Genomic DNA, 20,738 nt, shown 5'->3' on the forward strand with positions numbered 1-20,738 from the left:
CCCAACTTTTTTAATGAATCTTAAGGTATGTGAATATCGGTGCATTACCTAGCCATACAATTCCGGGGCAAGAGAGCGCTATCTTAGTTGCACTAGGCAAACCAGACAGATTGAGAAACAATGGTAACCAATGGTAACAAATGGTATTTATCAAATATGAGCTATGCAGGTCATGATCGCATATATAACACAGCAGAGAGATATCTCTGTCGATAATCAATGGCTCATCAACGGTCGAATATGCACAAATAGGAAATCCCTCACATTTATGGGTAAAATACACAGGATGAAACCCCCGAACACCCCCAACCTCAATCAAACCAGTTTAAGCATTGGCCTTCGCCATGGTGTTAAGTGCGCTACCGTTCTTGAACCATTCAATCTGAGGAGCGTTGAAAGTGTGAGAAAGCTTGACATCGAAGGCGGCACCTCCGTCAGCTGGGTGGACCTTGAGGGTCATTGGTTTTCCGACAGCAATTTCAGTTGCGAGAAGATCAACCTGTAAGGTGTTAGTTGGGGCACATCCGACAAGTGAGGAATTTGGCTTACCTTGTCAAATGGTTGAATCTTGTCATAATCTGCAGGGTCGGAGAAAGTGAGAGGAAGCATACCCTGCTTCTTCAAGTTTGTCTCGTGAATTCGGGCAAATGAGCGAGTGATGATAGCGATACCTCCGAGATGTCTTGGCTCGAGAGCAGCGTGCTCTCGAGAAGAACCTTCTCCGTAATTCCAGTCACCAATAACAACCCATGGGATGTTCTTTTTCTTGTAGTCTCTCGCAGTTGCTGGCACGGCATCATATTCGCCGGTGGTGAAGTTCTTGACCTTGTTGGCCTCACCGTTCTCAGCATTGGTTGCACCAATCAACATGTTGTTTGAGATGTTGTCCAAGTGACCTCTGTACTTGAGCCAAGGTCCTGCCATAGAGATGTGATCAGTGGTAGTCTTTCCTTGGCACTTGATAAGAATTGGGATGTCAGTGAAATCCTTTCCGTCCCATGCCTTGAAAGGTTGGAGGAGTTGCAGACGATCACTTGTAGGCGAAACAGCAACGCTGACAGCGTCGCGCTTAGCTGGAGGGGCTTGGTAGGTGTCTTGTCCTGGGTCATATCCGCGATCTGGGAGACCAGCACCAGTTGGCTCAGCCAAAAGGAACTCATTTCCGTCCTTGTCCTTTAGCTTGTCGGTGAGAGGGTTGAAGTGGAGCGATCCTGCAATGGTCATTGCAACGACGAGATCTGGAGAGGTGACGAAAGAGTGGGTGGCAGGGTTGGCATCGTTACGTCCAGTGAAGTTTCGGTTGTATGAGGAAATGATGGAATTGGCGGTTCCCTTCTTGACGTCCTTTCGGTCCCATTGACCAATACATGGCTATTATAGTGATTAGTACAATTATTGAGGAAGGAGCTATGGCTAGCATAGGGGGTTCGCTTACTCCACAGGCGTTAGCGAGAACCATTCCACCAAATTCTTCCAAAGTTTGAAGTTGACCATCTCTCTATTAGGGGTTAGCTTTTGATATTTAATGAAGGAAGGGGTATCAGAGACTTCAATAGTGGCCCTGATCTGTTCGGAACCTGGCGTAACAGTGAAAAGAGCCTTTGCTTTGATACCATGATCGAGTGCATCTCGGGCGATAGAGGCGGCGCGGCTCTAGATATTTTGTTAGAAAGCGGCACTTAAAAGCGCATAATTTAGGGTTATAACTTACCATATCCTCGTATGAGGAGTTCGTGCATGAGCCGATAAGACCGACTTTCAATTCCTCTGGCCAGTTGTTGGCTTTGACGGCTTCGCTGAACTTGGAAATTGGGGTTGCGAGATCTGGAGTGAAAGGTCCGTTGATGTGGGGCTCTAGCTCACTGAGATTGATCTCAATGACTTGATCGTACTCGGCGCCCTCATCTTCTCTAAGCTCCTTTGCGTAGACACGAGAGAAGTCTCCGATTTCTGAACGCTTGGTGGCTGCGAGGTAGTCGTACATGCGGTCGTTGAACGGGAAGAGGGAAGTGGTAGCACCAATTTCAGCTCTGCTTGCAATTAGTAATTTGCACTTGTCGTTTTCAATGAAACATACCCCATGTTGCAAATCGTTCCCATTCCTGTGGCAGAGAGTGTCTCGGTACCGGGGCCTAAATATCCAGTTAGAATAATGATATTGTGTCTAAAAACAAGAGACACTTGCCGAAATACTCCACAATTGCTCCAGTTCCACCCTTGACAGTCAAGATACCAGCAACCTTAAGGATGATATCTGTGATGTTGTTAGTTGTGGTGTTGTGCACTGCGACGGAACCGTGACTTGCCCTTTGGTGCTGTCCACCCAGACATCCGGCCAGTGAGCTTAACACCAATAACCTTTGGTGCCTTCAATTCCCAAGGAAGGTTGGCCATAACATCAACTGCATCGGCTCCACCGACACCAATGGCGCACATTCCGAGACCTCCAGCGTTAGGAGTGTGAGAATCGGTACCAATCAACAGACCACCTGGGAAAGCGTAGTTTTCAAGGAGAATTTGGTGGATGATACCGGAACCAGGTCTCCAGAAACCAATGTTGTATTTTGCGCAAGATGTAGAAAGAAAGTCGTAAACCTCCTTGTTGATGTCTTGAGCGCGAGCCAAATCCTTAGCACCACCAACTTGTGCCTCAATCAAATGATCACAGTGTACGGTTGTAGGATTGGCGACTGAAGGCATGCCAGCAGACATGAATTGGAGAATAGCCATCTGAGCGGTGGCATCTTGACAAGCTACTCGATCCGGGCGGAGCTTGAGGTATGAGGATCCACGCTCAATCTCTTGTCCGTGAGGGTCGTCGAGATGGGAGTAAAGGATCTTTTCGGCGAAGGTCAGAGGACGATTAAGTCTCTGGCGCACAATCGCAAGGTTCTCTGACATCTTCTTGTAGTTGATAAAGTTGTTTGGCTCCTGGTTGTTCTGCCTCACTTTCTTATCGAGAGGAGAATCGCTCACTGTGGCCATTCTACGAATACCCAGCGAAGCAGCAGCTCGCCGCTGGGCACCCACGAGGGCCTGTCGTGTTGCCAACATTGTGAGGGAGTGGAGAGGGTATGCGATTGAGGTGTTGTCGCAGACGCAGATTCGTGCAGAGAAGGAATGGAGAAAAGGAAGAGGTTTGAGGTTTATGTTGTGGACAACCGAGCTTGACCACGATGGAGCGAGCTTATCACGGCACGAGCCAGGAAAGGCGACTCAGGCGGGGAGCAGGAGCTGTCAACAGCGAATCGGAGAGCCGGTGTTTTCAATGGCAGAAGCCATTAAGCAAGCGAGGCAGCCAGAATCTCCGAGAACGCTTTTTTGTAGTGGGGGAGACTGAGAACAATTTTGACAATTCTTAATGACCAACGAACCAATAAGTGAATGAGGAATTTGCCTGCAGACCTCGAGAATTTTCTCGTGATTATTCGAATTATGGATCTGCGATATTTGTTATGTTGCCTTGGCCTACGAGGAGTCCGCTACCTACCTATTGTCATTAGATAGAAACATCCCATCGGTTGAACGGCAGGCAGACAAGTGAGGTAAATAGACGGCAGTCGAAAGACGATAGGTATTTGTTCGGACAGTTGAACGAAATATCATATGTTTTGTCTATTGTTCTCAGTAATCTAGACGTTTTTAATTGTGGAAACAAATAACTAATTCATGACGCTGGTTCAAATGGCTCTTCTAGGTTTCCTTCACGAATGGAGGCAAGATAGCGGTCGAATTCCATTAGTCGACCGCGACAACGCACTACATGATATTCTCTCTAGACTTTGAGTATCCAAGTTTCAGGTAGTCTTCGAAAAAAAGAAATGGGTTGTCTACATCTCGTGTTTTCTATTCTGAACGGGTCAGGATAGTCATTCTATCCTTTAGGCATATTTCAATTTGATCCTTCCTGGCTTGCTAGACAAATCCAACAGCTTTCTCAGAAAACCGAAAACACTTTTATGGTTTCCATATAACTATAGTATCAGGAATCTCAATTTCCCATAGATAATCAAGCTTTCATCATTTGCTTTGCAATGCTTTCTATATCAGAGTTCCAACCACCCTGAACATTGAACTATACATTTCCCAGCTCAAAGACAATTGGGCCGCCAAGTAACACCAATGTAAGGTCAGTTGGGTTGCAACCACTACAGTACACAAAATTCTCCTAACTGTGAGTAAAAACTATAACTCATTCTAGAAACAGCGAGTCTACTTTCCGTCAGCTCCGGATGGTGAACTATTTCAGAAATTGCCATCGTCTTTAGATACTCGAGTAGTCTGGTCCTCATTATTGCTTCAAAACTCCGGTTGCGGTTTTCCGGCCGCAATTCACATTCTCGCCGAGGCTGTTTGGGACCCACCAGAGCAGTATTTTGCCGACCGGAACAAATTTTCGCCTTGTAAAAAAAACATCTGGGGACACCCGACAACGTTTTGAAGCGAACCACAGGCTGTGACAAATTTAGATTGGCAACTCGAGATCGCATCTACAATTACATTTGACGCAAACTGCCATAATGGGTATTCCACAAAAGTCAACACGTACGAAGACCAGAAGACGTTTGAGGTGTGTGAATATATCCTCGAGTCCAGAGTTTCAAAAACTCACAGGTTTCAACCCCACCATCTGACCCATAGCTAATAAGTTATAGGGATGTCGACCAGGTCGCGGCAGACATTCGCTCCCCCAAGCATCTTCAGCAACACAAGTCAACTAAGGCCTCTGAAGATCTTCCCGGTCTAGGTCAATTCTACTGCGTCGAATGCGCCAAATGGTTTGAGAGCGAGCATAGTTTGGTCGGGCACCGTAAAGGAAGCACGCACAAGCGAAGGTATATATGATAGATCTATACAATAGTATGGAGCAGGGAACTTACAAATGTTATCAGACTAAAGCTGCTAAAAGAAGGGGCATATTCCCAACAGGAAGCAGAGGCTGCTGTGGGCCTCCGGACAGATAATGGACCACGACAAGCCGCGAAGGAGAAAACGCAAGACATGGAAGTTGAGATGGAGAATTCAGGCTTGATTGAGGAAGTGGTTGCGACATGAAAGCGCTTCATTAAATCCAGTTACAATTAATATGCCTGGTCATATGCGGGGGCGCATTTCGCGCTTGGGGTATCTAACTATCTCACACCACGACCTTTTGCTGCTCTAGCCAGCCCACTCCCACGAGTCCCTCTAACGCCTCCTCGAGCAGCACCACCCCGAGCAGAAGGGATACCTCCTCGACCGGCTCCACCTATCCGCGATGCTGGGGCGGGAGTAGAAAACTTGGGGGTAGCTTTTGATGATGTAGGAGGGTTGTCGACGAAGGATGTATCGGTGGTCCTAAGAATATTAGAAGGATAATTAGGATTCCGTTGGAAGAAAAATACATGAAGGTTGTCTCCCCGTCAATATCACCGCGGAACCTCTCTGAATTGGTAGATCTGCCTATAACCCACTTAGCGGTGAAAAATGCTACCTTGTTCTGTCATACCTAACTCGTTATCATCCTCTCGTGACCGTCGAAAGGAATCAGGTATCGGCGCCTAGTCTGAATCAGCTACCACAGCTCCTACCTATGCAAATTCTGAACATACCTCTGGGAAATCGACACAAAACGCATTCATGTTCAAGCCATACAGAAAGCTAGCAAAGTTCTCACTAAATCGCGCCAGACTCTCATGCATTAACTGCAAATGCATAAAATTTGCTTCCAAATCTGCCATCGAATCCGAGAGCTCTGCAAAAGCAGGCTCGAAAGCCTCTATAGGCGCATCAGACGCTCCTCCTACACTTGATTTGCCGAATTCGCGCAACGAGGATCTCGAGGATGGACGAAGAGGGGTTGTAGGTCTGGAAATGGGTCTGCGATTTCCAGATGTTGATCTCTTAGAAGAACTTCCTGCTTGTGGGGTGGTAGAGGACATCTTGTGTCTGGGCTTTGTTGACAATTGCCTGGCCTGGCTACTTGTGCCTCTCTTCCCATCTAAATGTTTTCGTTGCGATCCAGCAACAAACGCGACGCGAACCGAGCCGATGTGCTCCCGACCCCGCAAACAAATGGCCGACTCAATGACGATGTAGCAGATCTCCCGCCAAGAGAGGCGCATGCGCTCGTGGACTCGTCGGCTTAATCGGATGAGTGTAATAATAATATCATTTATTTCCTGTCACTTTTGTGCCGTATTCTTCGCAGTTCCCAGTCGCATACTGTCCTATCGTTTCCGTCGCGTGTGCCATTGCCGTGGTTAGACACATCCTACCCTTCGAGAATCTTTCAAATTGTTGACTGAGAGTCCCCCACCTCGATCAAAATCCCCACTACATTACGACCACACGAATGCCCAGGGCTAGGGCAGCAAACATATTGCGATTCGGACTCCATAATCGACTTACACAGCCTCCAAGGATATCGCCATTGTGCCGCAAAACAAACGCAGTGCCGCAAGCTACATTTGATCCTGCAAATAGCCCAACAGGTCGAATATCATACCAACGATATTCCAGCCATAAACCAGAAGGGCCCGAGAAATCGCAGTACATATCTCAGCGTCATTCCAATCATCAACAGTCTTCGAGAGTGTCATTTGCCCGACTAGAGCATTCCCAAGCGCCGCGACAGTTGGTTCACACTTTCGAGCGAGCAGAGACCGGAGCACACAATCCCACTGAGAAGAACTTTTCACAAGATCTACTTCCTCTACAAAGCGGATACGGCACTTGGGGCTCTTTGCTGATTGTATCCCTTGTCGCCGGACTCGCTGCCTACGCTTTTACTGGCTTCCAGACTGGGACGGAACATACACGCACAGAAGACCCAGCTCAGCAATCCCCACAGTACAAAGAGGCGGTATATTTTGGGGACTTCGATATGTCACAAGAGAATCAGGTTGGCAGAGTGGGGCATCTGACCGCAGAAGAAGAGGAAAAGTTGAAGGAATTATGGGTTGTCACTCTCGAAGTTTTTGGTGTGCTGGATAAGGCCCCTCCAGAGGTTGCTGGAAATGAAAATGTTGACTCGGATCCGGCGGATTCGAAAAAGCCCAAGAAGAAAAGACTGGGAATGTTTCGACGAGGTAACAAAGATACCGATTCAACAGCATCAGGGGACTCGGGGTCAAAGGCAGCCGCGCCTGGCGCAGATGCAAATGACAAATATGGCCAGACAAAAGAATTTCATGAAGCAATAGCAAGCATTCCTCCGGAGACATTAAGGCAAACGTTTTGGAGTATGGTCAAGCACGATCACCCAGATGCGTTATTGTTAAGGTTCCTTCGTGCAAGGAAATGGGATGTCAATAAAGCATTGATCATGATGATCTCGACCATGCGATGGAGGGCTGCAGATGTTCATGTTGACGACGATATCATGAAGAATGGCGAGCTCACAGCATTAGCCGACATCAGCGGAAGTGATGCTGCGAAAAAGAAAATGGCCGAAGATTTCTTGGCTCAAATGCGAATGGGAAAGAGTTTCTTTCATGGTACGGACAAGGAAGGGAGACCCATGTGTTTTGTGAGGGCTCGTCTTCACAAGCAAGGCGAGCAGAGTGAAGAGAGTCTCGAAAGATATACTGTCTTTACTATCGAGACAGGGCGCATGATTCTTACGCCCCCTACTGATACCGCCTGTGTGGTATTTGATCTGACGGGGTTTTCAATGGCGAATATGGTAAGTTTAAATACTACGAATGTTTTAAGAGATTTACTCATTCTGGTAATAGGATTATGCTCCTGTTAAGTTCATGATAAAGTGCTTCGAAGCCAATTATCCAGAGAGTTTGGGTGTTGTACTTGTGCACAAAGCGCCATGGATATTCCAAGGTTAGTCTAGTACATTCTCGTCTTATGAGCTATCGTTAATCCTCATTAGGTATCTGGAAGATCATCAGGGGCTGGTTGGACCCTGTTGTTGCAAGCAAGGTTCATTTCACAAACAACGAGCAAGAGATGGAAGAATTTGTCCCAAAATCAAATATTCTAAAGGAGCTCGGCGGTCAAGAAGATTGGTCTTACCAATATATTGAGCCAACTCCGGGAGAGAATGATCGTATGAAGGATACAGCGACGAGAGACAAATTAATCGCAGAAAGAGAGGAAGTCGTCAAACAATACGAATCAGCAACCAAGAATTGGATTGATAGTAAAGACGCAGTTGCTGCTAAAGAGGCAAGGCTCAAGCTCGCAAATACCCTTCGAGATGGGTATTGGGTTCTAGACCCCTACGTGCGAGCCAGATCGTACTATGATCGTGTTGCTTTGATCGGTCCCGGAGGAAAGCCACAGTTTTACCCATCCAGAGTGGCAGCTTCAGCTCAAGCTCCATTGACCAATGGAGCTCCCAAATTAGAGACGTCAGCGGCGGATTTGGATTAGACGACTGCACTAGACTAATAGTTATACGTTCAATAATTTAGAAGATGCATTTACTCCTAGCGTTTTATACATGGAGCTCAGGTTGTAACGAACCGAGAGGGGAGTTTTAGGCTTTCGGATTCATTCATAACTTCATGAATCAATAGCATGATATTCTCTGTTCGTTATATTATACAGCTCACCAACTACTAGCTCTTCGTGATGCTTTTGACATCGCACCTGTAGTGCTTTGGATTTCTGTCAAGAATGGTTCACATCTTACTTTTGATGTCCTCAAACAAAGCCTTCAACTTATCCATGTCCGTCTTCTGCTGTGGCCAACCAATTGACAATCCTTCAGTTTGGTTCGGTTTTGGGATCTATTGATGTTAGTACAACGCTGCCGTATCTATACCGTATAACCTCTATTTATAGATGCTTTCCCATTAATTACCGAGGTTACATACCATATGGAAATGAACCTGCAAACATCAATTAGCATTATGGCAAGTATATCCGCGCAGGGAACATACATGATCAACCTCCTGATGCGCAAGCCGTCCATTATTCTGCAGGACATTGTAATTCTCCGCGCCAGTCGCTTTTACTAATTTCTTCACCACCGGCTGCCATACATATTAGCCCACCATAGTCTCCCGCCATCCTTCTCCTAACCATAGCAACTCGTCCGCTTTCAGAGATAAAAGACGTACCAATATCTCACTCAGCATGTCATCAGGAATATCCGTTATCTTCTCGCCATGGTGTTTTGGAATTACCAGCGCATGGCCCTTGGAAAGCGGGTTTATGTCGAGGAACGCGAATACTTTTTCGGATTCGTAGAGTTTGAAGGAGGGGATGTCGCCTGGTTGTTTGTGTATTAGCTTGGACTCTGGGGAAAGCTAGATAGAAGCTGAGTTGAAACGAGGGTTTCTTTACCTTTGATGATTTTGCAGAATATACAGGATGCTAGGGAAGACATTGTTGCGTTCCTGCTGGAGGATGTATTGGTGGGGAAGAGATCAATGGATGTGGTACTGTAAGACGTCTCTGGGGAACGGGACGAAGCGCGGGGTCTTTTGGCGTATGCAGCTCGGCAGGCCCAGGCGTTACAGCGTGGAAGCTAAAGTTGTAAAATCCAGAGGATCTCTTATATTCACAGAGCATTTAGCTTACATATCAAGAGGATCAATGGTTTTCCATACTTTTCTGGATGGTTGTACTAATTTTGGATTCCGGCAAGACTGTATATCTGATGCTCCACCGGTCTTTACTATCACGGAGCTACAGAACTAACAGCTAAACAATCAGGTCATACCAAAAGTTGATAGGAGGGACAAAGAAATTTGATATGAAGAATTGATCCCAGCTTCGGGGGCAGTTCCAGATTTGATTACTACAAGAGGGATTCTAAGGCTGAATTGTGGTGAAAGCAGCACGAGCAAAGTGAGGAAGGAGTCAAGATTCTCGTTGCTCGGGTTCACTTCGGCCAGAAAGAGGTAGTACTTTATAAACACAAATAAGAACACTTTTTGATTGGAGTGGGACAAACTAGCTCAGAATTCATTTCTTGCCTTTTACCAGAGATGACCGTGGTTCATGCCCAATATACTCCGTTCTACCAATCTTTGTAAACCAACATCTGATCATTCAGAATTTTTTGGTTTTTTTGGTACGGATCTCTTGACATGGGATCCTGTTCACCATTTAAAAGAATTTTTGGACGGTTTTGAAAAGTGGATTTCAACACAGGCAACGTCGTGTAAGCGAGCTTTTTCTTCTTGGATGGAATGCACATCTTGGTTCGCTACCAAGTACGACACTACAGATTTGGTGAGGCTGCTATTCCGTCGCCGCCACTTTTCCAACTCATACAACTTTGGTCGCAAGTGAGCCTTTCTTTTTATTCGCGATCTGAGTCATTACTTCGACAAGTGGTATCAGAGTCATCAAATATCGTCCTAGTGAATTAGGCATCAAGGAATCATTGACGATACTCATTGCCTTGAGCACTGTTCAAGTACAAGAAGGCTGGCGTGATTGAACTCTTGAGCTAAATAAAGCGCAAAGGCACTACAACTTTTACTTTGCAAAACAACATCTACTACACATCAAGATCGCAAAAAGTGCCTAACTAAAGAGTCACCATGACAACAACTTTCCGCAGTACCCCTCTCTTTGGCGGGGCACTCATCGTCGACCTTCCTTCCAACTTCGCCGACGTCAGGTAAATCTCAGCCCTAATATATCCTCGGGTGATACAGCACACTAAATACATCTAGCACAATTCGACAAGTTCCAGACCACCAGGAAGTCTACCTCGACAAAGATGGCTTCACAAGCATCATCTTCGACATCGTAGAGCGCGTGGGTCAACCTGGCAGTGGTCCAGCCATCGACGGCGCAGCCTTAACCACCCACCTTGAAGACATCGTCGACTCAGATGATGATACCGTCAAGGTTTGGAATACATCAAACACTCAATTCTCAAAGCTTCCGTTTGTCTCCCTTCACGAAATCTCATATCACATGACATCTAACAAACTCAACAGTGAGGATATCCCAGCCTACACTCTGATAGCAACACAAACCCCGCCACTAAAACCAGACTCTAAAAACCCGGATTTCACTGCGATTGTTCTGACTCTGGTACGGCTGGAAAAGGAAAGTACGGACATCTTGATCACGATCAATGTGCCACATATCAAGGGAGAGTACACGGTTGAGGAGATTGATATGCAGATTGGAAAGCAGGGAAAGCTGATTGAAGAAAGCGTAGAGTTCGCTGCGAAAATCTGGGAGAGCTTCAAGATTAAGGATTGGGGACTCTTTAATGAAGTTTGAGAACTGGGTGTTTTCAAGCTCTGGGTATAGAAAAGGATGCGAATTTCGCGATTGGGAAACGCAAAGATGATTTCACATAGGGAGGTTCTTTTCATGTGGGTCTACTCCGGAGGAGAATTATGAGTACGTGTTACGAATTTCTGAGCCTTCTGATATTTGAGTCCTAGATCGTTTAGCATAGTAAAAAGGCGAAATCGACCCACTTGCCTAGCTCTCGTCATCACGATCATATTTCTCATGATTACTACCATCCGTAAAATAACAGACCAAATGATAAGAGGCATAACCGTTCAGTATATTCCAGTATCCCAAGTCAGCAGCACCTAAGTAAAAAGGAACCACGATACGTTTATCATAAACCTTCAACTCGAAAAACCCTTTGCTTGCCATCTGCCCTTACAGCATAACAAGTTCATACATCCCATAAGTTTTTGCCTCGCTGTCTGTTTTTATCATATACTCTACGATCCTACTGGGAAAAGTCTCGGAATCAACTCTTTTGAAAGTTCTAAATTACAATGTCAAAGGAACTTGTAGCACGTTATAAAGTTCAGCGGGCATATTAGCATTCCTTAACATCACATACTTACTGAAAGTTGTCTACTCTATGACGCTTCAATCTCGCAAGTCTATAGGTTGCAGAATACATTCTAGTTATCATCAGTTTCAAACAATATAATAAACCTGTAATATTTTATTCGGGTAGTTTCTTGAAGTACCAAGTACTATCAATGACACTATGTAGACTTACGGTGACAACAATCATGTTAGTGATATACTCCGGTATTGAAGAAAAAGCGCTTCCTGAGGCCTGATTTTACAAGAAAGAGCCAGCATACAAATGGGCCGAAGTAGTATTAAGTTTAGAAGCTTACTTTGAATCCAGCCTTGCAAATAGTAACAACTCTTTATTTTCAAATCATATATCAAATATATCTCACTTTCTTAAGGGTCAAACATCCATAATTATTCAACTCTAGACATAAGTTAATGTCTTCAGTTATTTTCTCTGCAAAATAATTGCTGAAATAATAGAGAAACAATGATGTTTTGTATCCGATATATAGAATGATGTTTAATCAAGAGTAAAGAATTTCACAACATTTCACAACTCTAATTTCACTAAAGACAAGACACTTCATTGATACACTCTGTAAAAAGTGCTCATACGAGCACGACAGTCCGCAAGACGGTCCAATTGGTTGTAGAACTAAAGAGTCCATCACACGAGAAATCCATTATATGAGGATCTTGTACCAGAAATATGAGTAAGGTGGGTTCTGTCGTCACAATTTGCCTCGTTGAAAAATGAAAGTTGGTTTCATAGTTGTCTCCAAACTTTGTAAATTAACAGAATTTCCGAATTCTAATTGAAGAAAGGTAACCAAGTGTAAAGTTGATCTTCTTGAATGCTTTGTCCTTGTCTAATAGACCCTTGCTACTTTTGCTAATTGTGAGATGTATGGAATGGAGTGTAAGCTGGTGTTTCTTAATGCTATGACAGGAGAGGACTTTTTTGGTTTTGTCCTGGTTCGGAACTTGACCATTCTTGCATTTTCTCTTCTCCGAGATTCAAATATCTCATCGAACGGTCTTAGCTTTCATGGGCCTCAACCTCCGTCACTCAGTGGTAAGCAGTGCTCTGAACGATATTTGAGCTTCGTAATATCTTGCAAGTAACAGTATCAATAAACCTACAAATAAACTATTTTAGTCTAGCGCGAGGAGGTATCACTGGGAATAATGAAATTTTGAATAATTGATTTCGTCTAATTGTGTTCCAGTTTTACCCCTTGTTAGTAACGTGTAAACAGTCTCTGGCTATTTCAATATACTAAAATTCAATCTATAACTTAGTAGAGCCTACGATATGTGTATTAGCTTTGAAAATAGTACAGCATTTCAAGATGTCTGGTTCATGGTACAGAAGATCTTTGTCCTACTATAACCCCAATCCCACCGATTGAGTAGCGGAGTAGGCTACTTGCAAGATGCTTTCTCAAAGTATAATCGTCCGGATTACTATACTACTTGTATGTTCTAGTAATGAAGTTTCAACAGTGACTTGAAGCTATGAGAGGTCACATTGTTCACTGATTTACCCATCGTCATTTTCTGCTTGGAAAATAGAAGGAGAGAAAAACATGATGTATTTACCCGACAAGCTGTAGTGTTCTTATCAACTCCGAAATGCTCGAAAGATCGGAATACATGCCCGTTTCGTTTGACGTAAAATCGAGCATACTATGACCTCTAGAGAAGGCATTATCCGTCTGCAACCTCTCTTGATATCGTAGATTTTTTTTTTCTTCTATCTTTAACTTGCATATATCTAGATAAAGAAGTTCTCTACAACTCGAACAACCGAAGAAGTGCCTTATGTGGAATACGGTCTAAGCTGAGCAAGAACAGCCACGGCACTAGATAGACACTTCGAAGTGCGATAACTTCACCTAGCAATAATAGCTTTCAAAGCCTCTATTCTCAACATTTTTCTCATTATACAAATGTTGCAAAACCACAACATCCATACAAGACAGACAAACTTAAAAGCTCTGATATGCACAACTCGACAGGTAGCTGCTCAATCAACTGCTACTTGACTAAAGGCAAAAGTAATTTGACTCATAAATTTAAATTTCTAACGAAAATTATATGGATTTTATTCGCAATGTTCCTATCTCTACAATTTGAGCTACACTATAAATTGACTCATCATGGAATATCTCAAACTTAAACTGCAGAGCATCTACGGGGTCCTTCGCGTGACTGACAGTGTGCAGTTACTTCTAAACAATAGTTTGTAGCGAGAATCTCAGTAATTGTCTTGCTCACTTTCACTGCCATGCAATGACAAAACTCTTTACCTTGAAACTCTTGCTTTCTACTCCGACTCGAACTGCAGCTTCCAACTCAGTAACCTGATTAGAACTTAGCCATGTTCAAAATCTCGAAATGAATCAATGCTGTTTGAATCACAAGGCATAATGTGCTGCGTGATACTTGACCTTCGCACTTGCAGGAACGGAGAACAAGGTCTTGAAGCAATAGTCCACTTCTCTTCTGGTTTAGACAATTAAGGGCAAATACTGCTTGTCTGGCTGCTGGACCTGTTCATGCCCTTTTAGGTGTCGTCCGTTAGTTTCGCTACCTTGTACCAAGTCCCCAAGACCTACTGGACCTTCTCATGCCTCATTTGGTACCACCCGTCAGTCTAGATGCCTTGTACCAGTTCTCCACTCCAAGGTGAAATCGATACTTGACAGTGCATGCATGATACATCCTGAGATTGTAGAACAGCCGGATACTAACCAATGCCGTCTTTTCAGCACATCTAGCCTTCCAACAGGCCTCGGAGGCGCATAGTTCGGATATTCTACCTCGAGGTTTGATGTAGCTGGAGTTGGTGAAAGGCCCGGCGTGTCGCCCTTTGAGAAATACAAATGAGAAACGACAGAACTTGATACTTTGCAAAGATTAAACGAGCCGTGTCAAGTCGACCTGGTGACTTGGAAATCACCAACGAAGTACCATCCCATGAAAACACCTGCAGCAGAGACAGGCTTGCCACGAGCATGATGCATCAAATACCCCAAAAGCACCGTAAAATCTCCGAAGCTGCCAGGCGCGTACTGTAGCCGTTACGCCAATTGGCAACATGACTGTGAACGGCTTGCATGCGAAAGCAGCTGCAAGCTCCTAGGAAGTGGTCTTGAAGTTGACAAGATTCTCGCTTAATGCCAACTTCAGCGACTTTGCATTGCTACTTGTTAAATTACACCTCGCAATCAGCCTGGCGGGAGAATCCGATTGAAAATAGAAAAGTACAGACACAGACTTACAAAGAAATGACATGCTTGTCCACATGTATCCTTGCGAGCGTGAACCCCACGAATGGCTACCGTCACGAACTCCGGATCTGGTGTCACGATGGAAAGAATGTTTCAAGGTTTCGGTCTGCCTGGCCGGTCGATCACCGTTGCGCTCATGGTCTACCGCATCAACCAGGAAATGAGCCTCCAGCTCCCAAGTCTCGGTGTTGTGGCTCTTATAAGGAAAGCACGAGGGATAGTCGTATCTTGGAAGGCACATCTTCAATAGATAAGCACCTTAAACCCATTCCTCTGAGCCAAAATAGAACCCATTGACGTCGAAATCTCGGTTGGACCCATAGTATCGTTCAGCATACAAGGTTGCTCCGTACTCGAGAATAGAAACATGGCGGGATGTTTGGGTTGGCACATTGTTTTTAATCTCCTCCATATCTCATATCTCGGCCCCTCTATGTTCTAGAAAAGGGGGAAGAAGGTTGCGGGTACGAAGGTACAAGAGCAATGCACGGTTCGTTTTGAAACACTCACTCCACTGCTTTCCATGCGACCTTGACTGCAACCATGCCCTGTCTTGCAGCTGCACTCCTCTCTGGCACTCTCCTTCACCCTGTCCATTTCGACCCTTCAAACCCACACAAGCGCCTTCTCACCCCACCATCTCCCACAGCGATGGCCGACAACCATCAGATGCCAATCAATAGCAAGAATTCCAAGCAGAAGAATCAATTTATCGAGTCTGCTGTAACGATACGGCGATGGATCCAAAGGCAGCCTGGCAAAGTACTTCCAAAAGGTTATGCATGAACAATTTTCCGATTTCTGCAATGGATGCGCAAGATCCGAGTTTCGCTTGTCCAGGGTCACGAACGACGACGACAAGCCAACCTCACCTCATCACCACCACGACCATCTCCAACAAGCACCCTCAACAGCAGTATCCAACACACAAGAACACATCCATCACAAACCACCAGCACCCACCTCACCAGCAAACCACCCAGCAAAACCACATCACCAAAACCATCCCAAAAACAAACCACTCCCACGAAGATCCCAACGCATAAAGGCATATCAGACCTCAATTATGCATACACCAACCCCCCCTCCCACGCAGCGCCACTCCTCACACACCAACCATTCTCCCGGAACGACTTCGAACTGCTGACATCTGAAACGCTCAAATCTTTTCTTTTCCATTTTCAAGCTTGCTGCCGTTGTAAAAATCCGCACGCAACCAGCGAGTAAAACCCCCATTTCGTATGCTCCAGAGCCTCTACATCGGCAGATCATGCGTGGAAAACCCTGGATGGGATATCCATAACACACCAACTAACACTCGTCGTCCGACCTCTCAGCGAGAGCCACGTCATAGAAGTTGCGATTCGCCATCCATGATTGCCTCGTGAAGAAAGGCAACGGAACTTCACGTTCTGGTGTATTCGGCCGGCTCGCCATCCGGGAGTGTGTGATAGGTGCGTGAAGACGTGTTTTCTCTGATGCAACGCCAGCAAACACGCAGCTCGCGGTACCGATTTCGAACAGAAAGACAGGTAGGTAGGTATACCGTATCCTCTCTCTCAGCATCTCCAGCAAAGCCCAAACCCACTGAAGATCTCAACCCCACGGTACTTGTCTCGGCACTTAGGTTCGCTTTGAAATCATTGCAGCCTGTACCAGAATCCAAAGGCTTACAATATGCTTACAAAGAAACCCGTACCACGCCTCCTCCGCTAACAAACCAACCTGTCAAAGACGGCTCGAATGTGATACGTACCTCGTAGCCTTCGTCCTCGCCGCGGCTGTTGATAGCGAGTCGTGCGCCGTGAGAAGCCATAAGCCAAACGCGGGTAGCTAGAGTAAGCCGTGAGTTTGTGCCGTTGACATGAGAATGCCCTTACTGGCTGTAAAGCGAGTTCTGAGCATTCGAATGATCTGATATATGATCCAATCTCAATGCCAACATCTCGGCTCATGAGTCTGGCTTCCGCGATAGTAAGCGCAACTACCAAACATGTTAGCGATCAAGATCCAGCAAATAGAAACTCGAGTACTTGGAAGACATACCAGAAAGCAAACCAAACAGTCTAGGCGCAGGATAACAGTAACCAAAGTATTATGGACATTCTTCGAAAAATATACTACTAGCTTAATCTATAGGGTGCGCTTGAAATCCTCTTAATCTTTTATTCACATTTTCCCACACACACACACAAGCACAGAGAGTCTTCTTTCCAGTCCCCAGGGCCTTTCCGATTCCTTTCCTCCCAAAAATGCCTTTGCCATGCTCCCACCTTTCCCTGTTCCAATATCCATAAGTCTACTCTGTGCCATCCAAATCATCGAGTTTCGTTCGTACCGAGTGACAAAAGAAAAATCCGTTTTTCTCCACCAAAAAAGTATGTATGTAGAATTAAAAAGTAGAGTTATCTTAAAAGTATTAAGAATGTAAGTAGACAATGAATGCCGCAATCGCGAGGTTGGGGTATAGTCTTTTACTCAAAAAACAAAAACAGGTGGTGTACGCGAAAGGTCCAAGAAAAAAAAGTGTCTGAACAAGATAAACAAAAAATTGAAATATTTAGTGCAAAAATATGTGCCACAAAAAGGTCTTCTCTGATCGACCTGATTGTATATGTGACAAAATATCTTCGTTGTCGATATGTACCCCGAGCGTCAAACTGCCCACATATTACGCCGCATCTGTGCTCGCTTTCTTTGACATCCCCAACTCCCCGTTATGTCTTGCCTCCTTGGCTAGTTCCACCCAGCGGAAATTAGAAGTTTGTGTATAGTCGTTATTGTAGATGGTATCATGGTTTATCAAAGTCAAAAGAGAAAATAGAGATTGTAAATAGCGCGCTCCAGTCGCGGAAACGAGCGTGAAGAAGTGAAGTTGTTGGCTATATGCCGTCGGGCCGTTCCTGTGGAGGACAGCTGGGCGAGGGTCAATCTCAGTTATGGGTGAAGGAAAGTTCTTAAACTTTTATGTTGGTGTAGATGTTGGATTTGATAGAGTATATCGGGTCGAAAGCTAAAGATTCGAACCTTTTGGAAATGGTTTCCAGTCGCTGCGGTGAGCTTTTAAAATTCTGCGTCCCCAAGATCAGAAGCGGGTGCTTCTGCTGGAGACACTGAATGCTATAAAGGTTGAGCCAACTCCATAGCCTTCTCCTTGCAAGCGGCGGATGTAAATCCTGTGCCGACTTTTTGTGCTATGATGCGCCACTTCTCTTGCTCGTAGTCGTGGAGCGCAGTCCGCAGTTTTTGGATCTGAATAGAATGTTAGAAACTTGCTAGCTTGACGTTTTTCAGAAGACTTACGGTCTCGTCAGTCCATTGTGTTGTCTTCGCTTTGAGCTTTGTACAATAACGGACTTGCAACGTTCCAGAAGATCGGCCCGGAAAAAATTCCGCAATTTGTTTCCATGTTAGATTCTTGTTCTCCTTCAAGTCCACCAATTTTTGATCATCTTCTGGAGTAAACTTGAGTTTTGGACCCCTTGGTCGAAGCGCGGGCTCTGGCATGCCTGGATGGCCAACTACACTTGGAGCCCCCCCAGATGGTGGGGAAAGCATAACGGTGTTTGGGTCCTCGCCTCGAGCTCTTTTCGAAGGATGAAGCGACGGAGGAAGCCCATGGCCGTGAAATTGCTGTGGTGTGTGCATCGACTCGCCAAAATTCACCATCGATGGTTGTTGCATGTGTGGAGGCATAGACATCTCCCCCATGTGTGGTCCTCCCATTGCAGGTAGATTCCCCATCGCCTCCATTTCATCTTCATCTCGCTGCCGTTTCGAGCCTGTAGGTGTTTGCATGGCCCTTGGCGGGGCAAACATCATCTGAGGTGGCCCACCACCGTATTGAGGAGATTGATGGTGGGCCATATCTGGAGCCAACGGTCCTGGATATGGCTGGTGTTGGGGATGAGGCTGCTGCTGTTGTTGCTGCTGCTGGTGATGCTGTGGTTGATGCGATGGCGCTCCGTAATGACCATGAGGTGTGGCAAGGCCTGGTCCGGCTGTATGCTGAATATCTCCATGCCCGAAGACACGCTCCTCCGGATGTTGTTCTGGTTGAGGAACATAGTCGATGTATGGGTTGGGATCGTGGCCTGGCCGATACCCAGACATGCATGGATTCCGCCACAGCGAACTGCTCTCGCAGGTCGCTGGGGGCTGCCTTACTACGTGCTGGATCACTGCTGAGGTGTGTTAAGTTTATAGAGGGCTTTTGAACGCTGTGAATGTTTTTTTTGGTTGTTTTTCAGGTGTGATGCGACTGTGCGTCTTTGGAAAGCTGTCTATATAATGCTGAGATATAGGTCAACGTCGATTGCTGGTTTGCCGACACAACATCTGTTACGGTACAAATATTATGAAGGAATTCCAAACAAGAGGGTCAACCTTCTTCCGTGAGGGGCGCTGTCCCGCTGATATGGCGGTAGTAGTGAATGAGGGTGGTATAGGAGTAAGAAGAGATACAGTACTTGTAGGGGGCGCTTGTGGCATTATATCTCTTCGTCTGAACTTTGCGAGAGTCCGGCATTGACCAGATCTAGGCTAGTAATTAAAAGTGCAGACGAATCTGAAAAGCAGTCAGGCACCACCATGATTCGCTATCGAGTCGAGACGGTATCTGTGTTGGCCCTGGCTGTCGAAAAGGCCTGTGAACTGACTTCATGGGGGGCATCAACATTTGGATTAATGCCATGTGTAGGGCAGAGCCCAAAGGGGAAACCAAGTAAAGGACAAGATCCCGAGCCGGGTGTGGGCAGGTAGGGGAGCCTGGGACGGTCTTCAGAGAGCCATGACATGATGACAAGCAGGGAGGACGACGTTCATCATGTTGTCTGCCAAGTTCCGCGGTTCAGGTTTGGTTCATTGGAGCCGTCCACCAGCATGAGCTCTGGAAGACTGCATAGAAGCTTCTGAGACACAGCGGATCCACGCCAGATGATGATAGGGAGGTCGAACGGAGAACAGCACCGACGAGGCGGACAGCGAGATGGTATTCATGGGGAGACGCTGAAACCCGTGGATATGCTGCCGTCCTAGGTTTAGACGGGTTCAGCAGTGCACCCCTCGTCGAACCCTCTTGGGCCATGGGCACAAATGACATTTTTTTTAACCACCACCAGAACTTTTGGAGGTTTGCTGACAGGGTCCACAGGCATTGTTCGGAAAGGCAAGGGGCCCTTGGGAGAGACGAGGGAGGTCCCAGGGGCTTGGACTTCACGACATCGACCCCACCCACAGGGCCCTTCAGCGGTCTCCAGTGGCCAGCTCGACGCATCCACCCACGCATGGCAGCAGCACAGAAGTCAAGAGCACCCTGAGACCTTGCGCTGGGTGCAGATGCTGGAGGCTGGAGGCTGGAGGCGGCTCACGCTCGTGAACAGCACAGGCATTTATTCTCGGAAGCGAGACGCCTCTCGAAATGTGTGTTAATGCACATGGATTAGCTTATATTAAAAACTCGACGACGCGTGCAGTTATAGGGCGACGATGTTCGCGACGGAAATGACCAAAGTAATGCAGCCAAATAAAGAACACAAACTCGGCGGAGAAGAGAGATTGAGAACAAAATCGATAGTGCCTCGGAAACATTAACTTGCTTGTGTTTGCTGAGCGTCCGCTGTGCAGCTGGCACGGCGATGTTGCGAAGACTCAGCGTGTGCTGCTTGGCCATGACGCGCCGGAGCTCGAAGTGGT

At 46.0% G+C, this 20,738-nt stretch overlaps 7 protein-coding genes across 7 annotated transcripts; 3 read left to right on the forward strand and 4 right to left on the reverse strand.

Moving 5' to 3' along the window:
* Positions 1-325: 325 nt before the first annotated feature.
* GLAREA_01888 (Aconitase iron-sulfur) lies at positions 326-3,054 on the reverse strand (the record flags this gene model as incomplete). The annotated part of the gene is made up of 8 exons (XM_008089104.1): positions 326-499; positions 550-1,371; positions 1,436-1,498; positions 1,549-1,653; positions 1,712-2,030; positions 2,078-2,132; positions 2,180-2,254; positions 2,286-3,054. 8 exons carry the CDS (start codon positions 3,052-3,054, stop codon positions 326-328), a joined length of 2,382 nt encoding a protein of 793 aa, XP_008087295.1.
* Positions 3,055-4,520: 1,466 nt separating this feature from the next.
* Positions 4,521-5,055, forward strand: GLAREA_01889 (C2H2 and C2HC zinc finger; the record flags this gene model as incomplete). The annotated part of the gene is made up of 3 exons (XM_008089105.1): positions 4,521-4,570; positions 4,656-4,835; positions 4,893-5,055. 3 exons carry the CDS (start codon positions 4,521-4,523, stop codon positions 5,053-5,055), a joined length of 393 nt encoding a protein of 130 aa, XP_008087296.1.
* Positions 5,056-5,132: 77 nt separating this feature from the next.
* Positions 5,133-5,921, reverse strand: GLAREA_01890 (uncharacterized protein; the record flags this gene model as incomplete). Its single annotated transcript, XM_008089106.1, has 4 exons — positions 5,133-5,337; positions 5,385-5,442; positions 5,489-5,540; positions 5,592-5,921. The coding sequence occupies 4 exons, from the start codon at positions 5,919-5,921 to the stop codon at positions 5,133-5,135; spliced, it is 645 nt and encodes a 214-aa protein (XP_008087297.1).
* Positions 5,922-6,334: 413 nt separating this feature from the next.
* On the forward strand, positions 6,335-8,370 carry GLAREA_01891 (CRAL/TRIO; the record flags this gene model as incomplete). The annotated part of the gene is made up of 3 exons (XM_008089107.1): positions 6,335-7,666; positions 7,719-7,818; positions 7,868-8,370. The coding sequence occupies 3 exons, from the start codon at positions 6,335-6,337 to the stop codon at positions 8,368-8,370; spliced, it is 1,935 nt and encodes a 644-aa protein (XP_008087298.1).
* Positions 8,371-8,621: 251 nt separating this feature from the next.
* GLAREA_01892 (HIT-like protein) lies at positions 8,622-9,331 on the reverse strand (the record flags this gene model as incomplete). The annotated part of the gene is made up of 5 exons (XM_008089108.1): positions 8,622-8,729; positions 8,817-8,831; positions 8,883-8,975; positions 9,063-9,214; positions 9,289-9,331. The coding sequence occupies 5 exons, from the start codon at positions 9,329-9,331 to the stop codon at positions 8,622-8,624; spliced, it is 411 nt and encodes a 136-aa protein (XP_008087299.1).
* Positions 9,332-10,496: 1,165 nt separating this feature from the next.
* GLAREA_01893 (Mog1p/PsbP-like protein) lies at positions 10,497-11,193 on the forward strand (the record flags this gene model as incomplete). The annotated part of the gene is made up of 3 exons (XM_008089109.1): positions 10,497-10,576; positions 10,632-10,847; positions 10,902-11,193. The coding sequence occupies 3 exons, from the start codon at positions 10,497-10,499 to the stop codon at positions 11,191-11,193; spliced, it is 588 nt and encodes a 195-aa protein (XP_008087300.1).
* A 6,971-nt stretch (positions 11,194-18,164) lies between these two features.
* On the reverse strand, positions 18,165-19,157 carry GLAREA_01894 (Homeo; the record flags this gene model as incomplete). Its single annotated transcript, XM_008089110.1, has 2 exons — positions 18,165-18,296; positions 18,348-19,157. 2 exons carry the CDS (start codon positions 19,155-19,157, stop codon positions 18,165-18,167), a joined length of 942 nt encoding a protein of 313 aa, XP_008087301.1.
* Between the last annotated feature and the right edge of the window lie 1,581 nt (positions 19,158-20,738).

The sequence above is a fragment of the Glarea lozoyensis genome (genome assembly GCF_000409485.1).
Source record: "Glarea lozoyensis ATCC 20868 chromosome Unknown GLAREA7, whole genome shotgun sequence".
In the NCBI taxonomy this organism is placed as follows: Eukaryota; Fungi; Ascomycota; class Leotiomycetes; order Helotiales; family Helotiaceae; genus Glarea; species Glarea lozoyensis.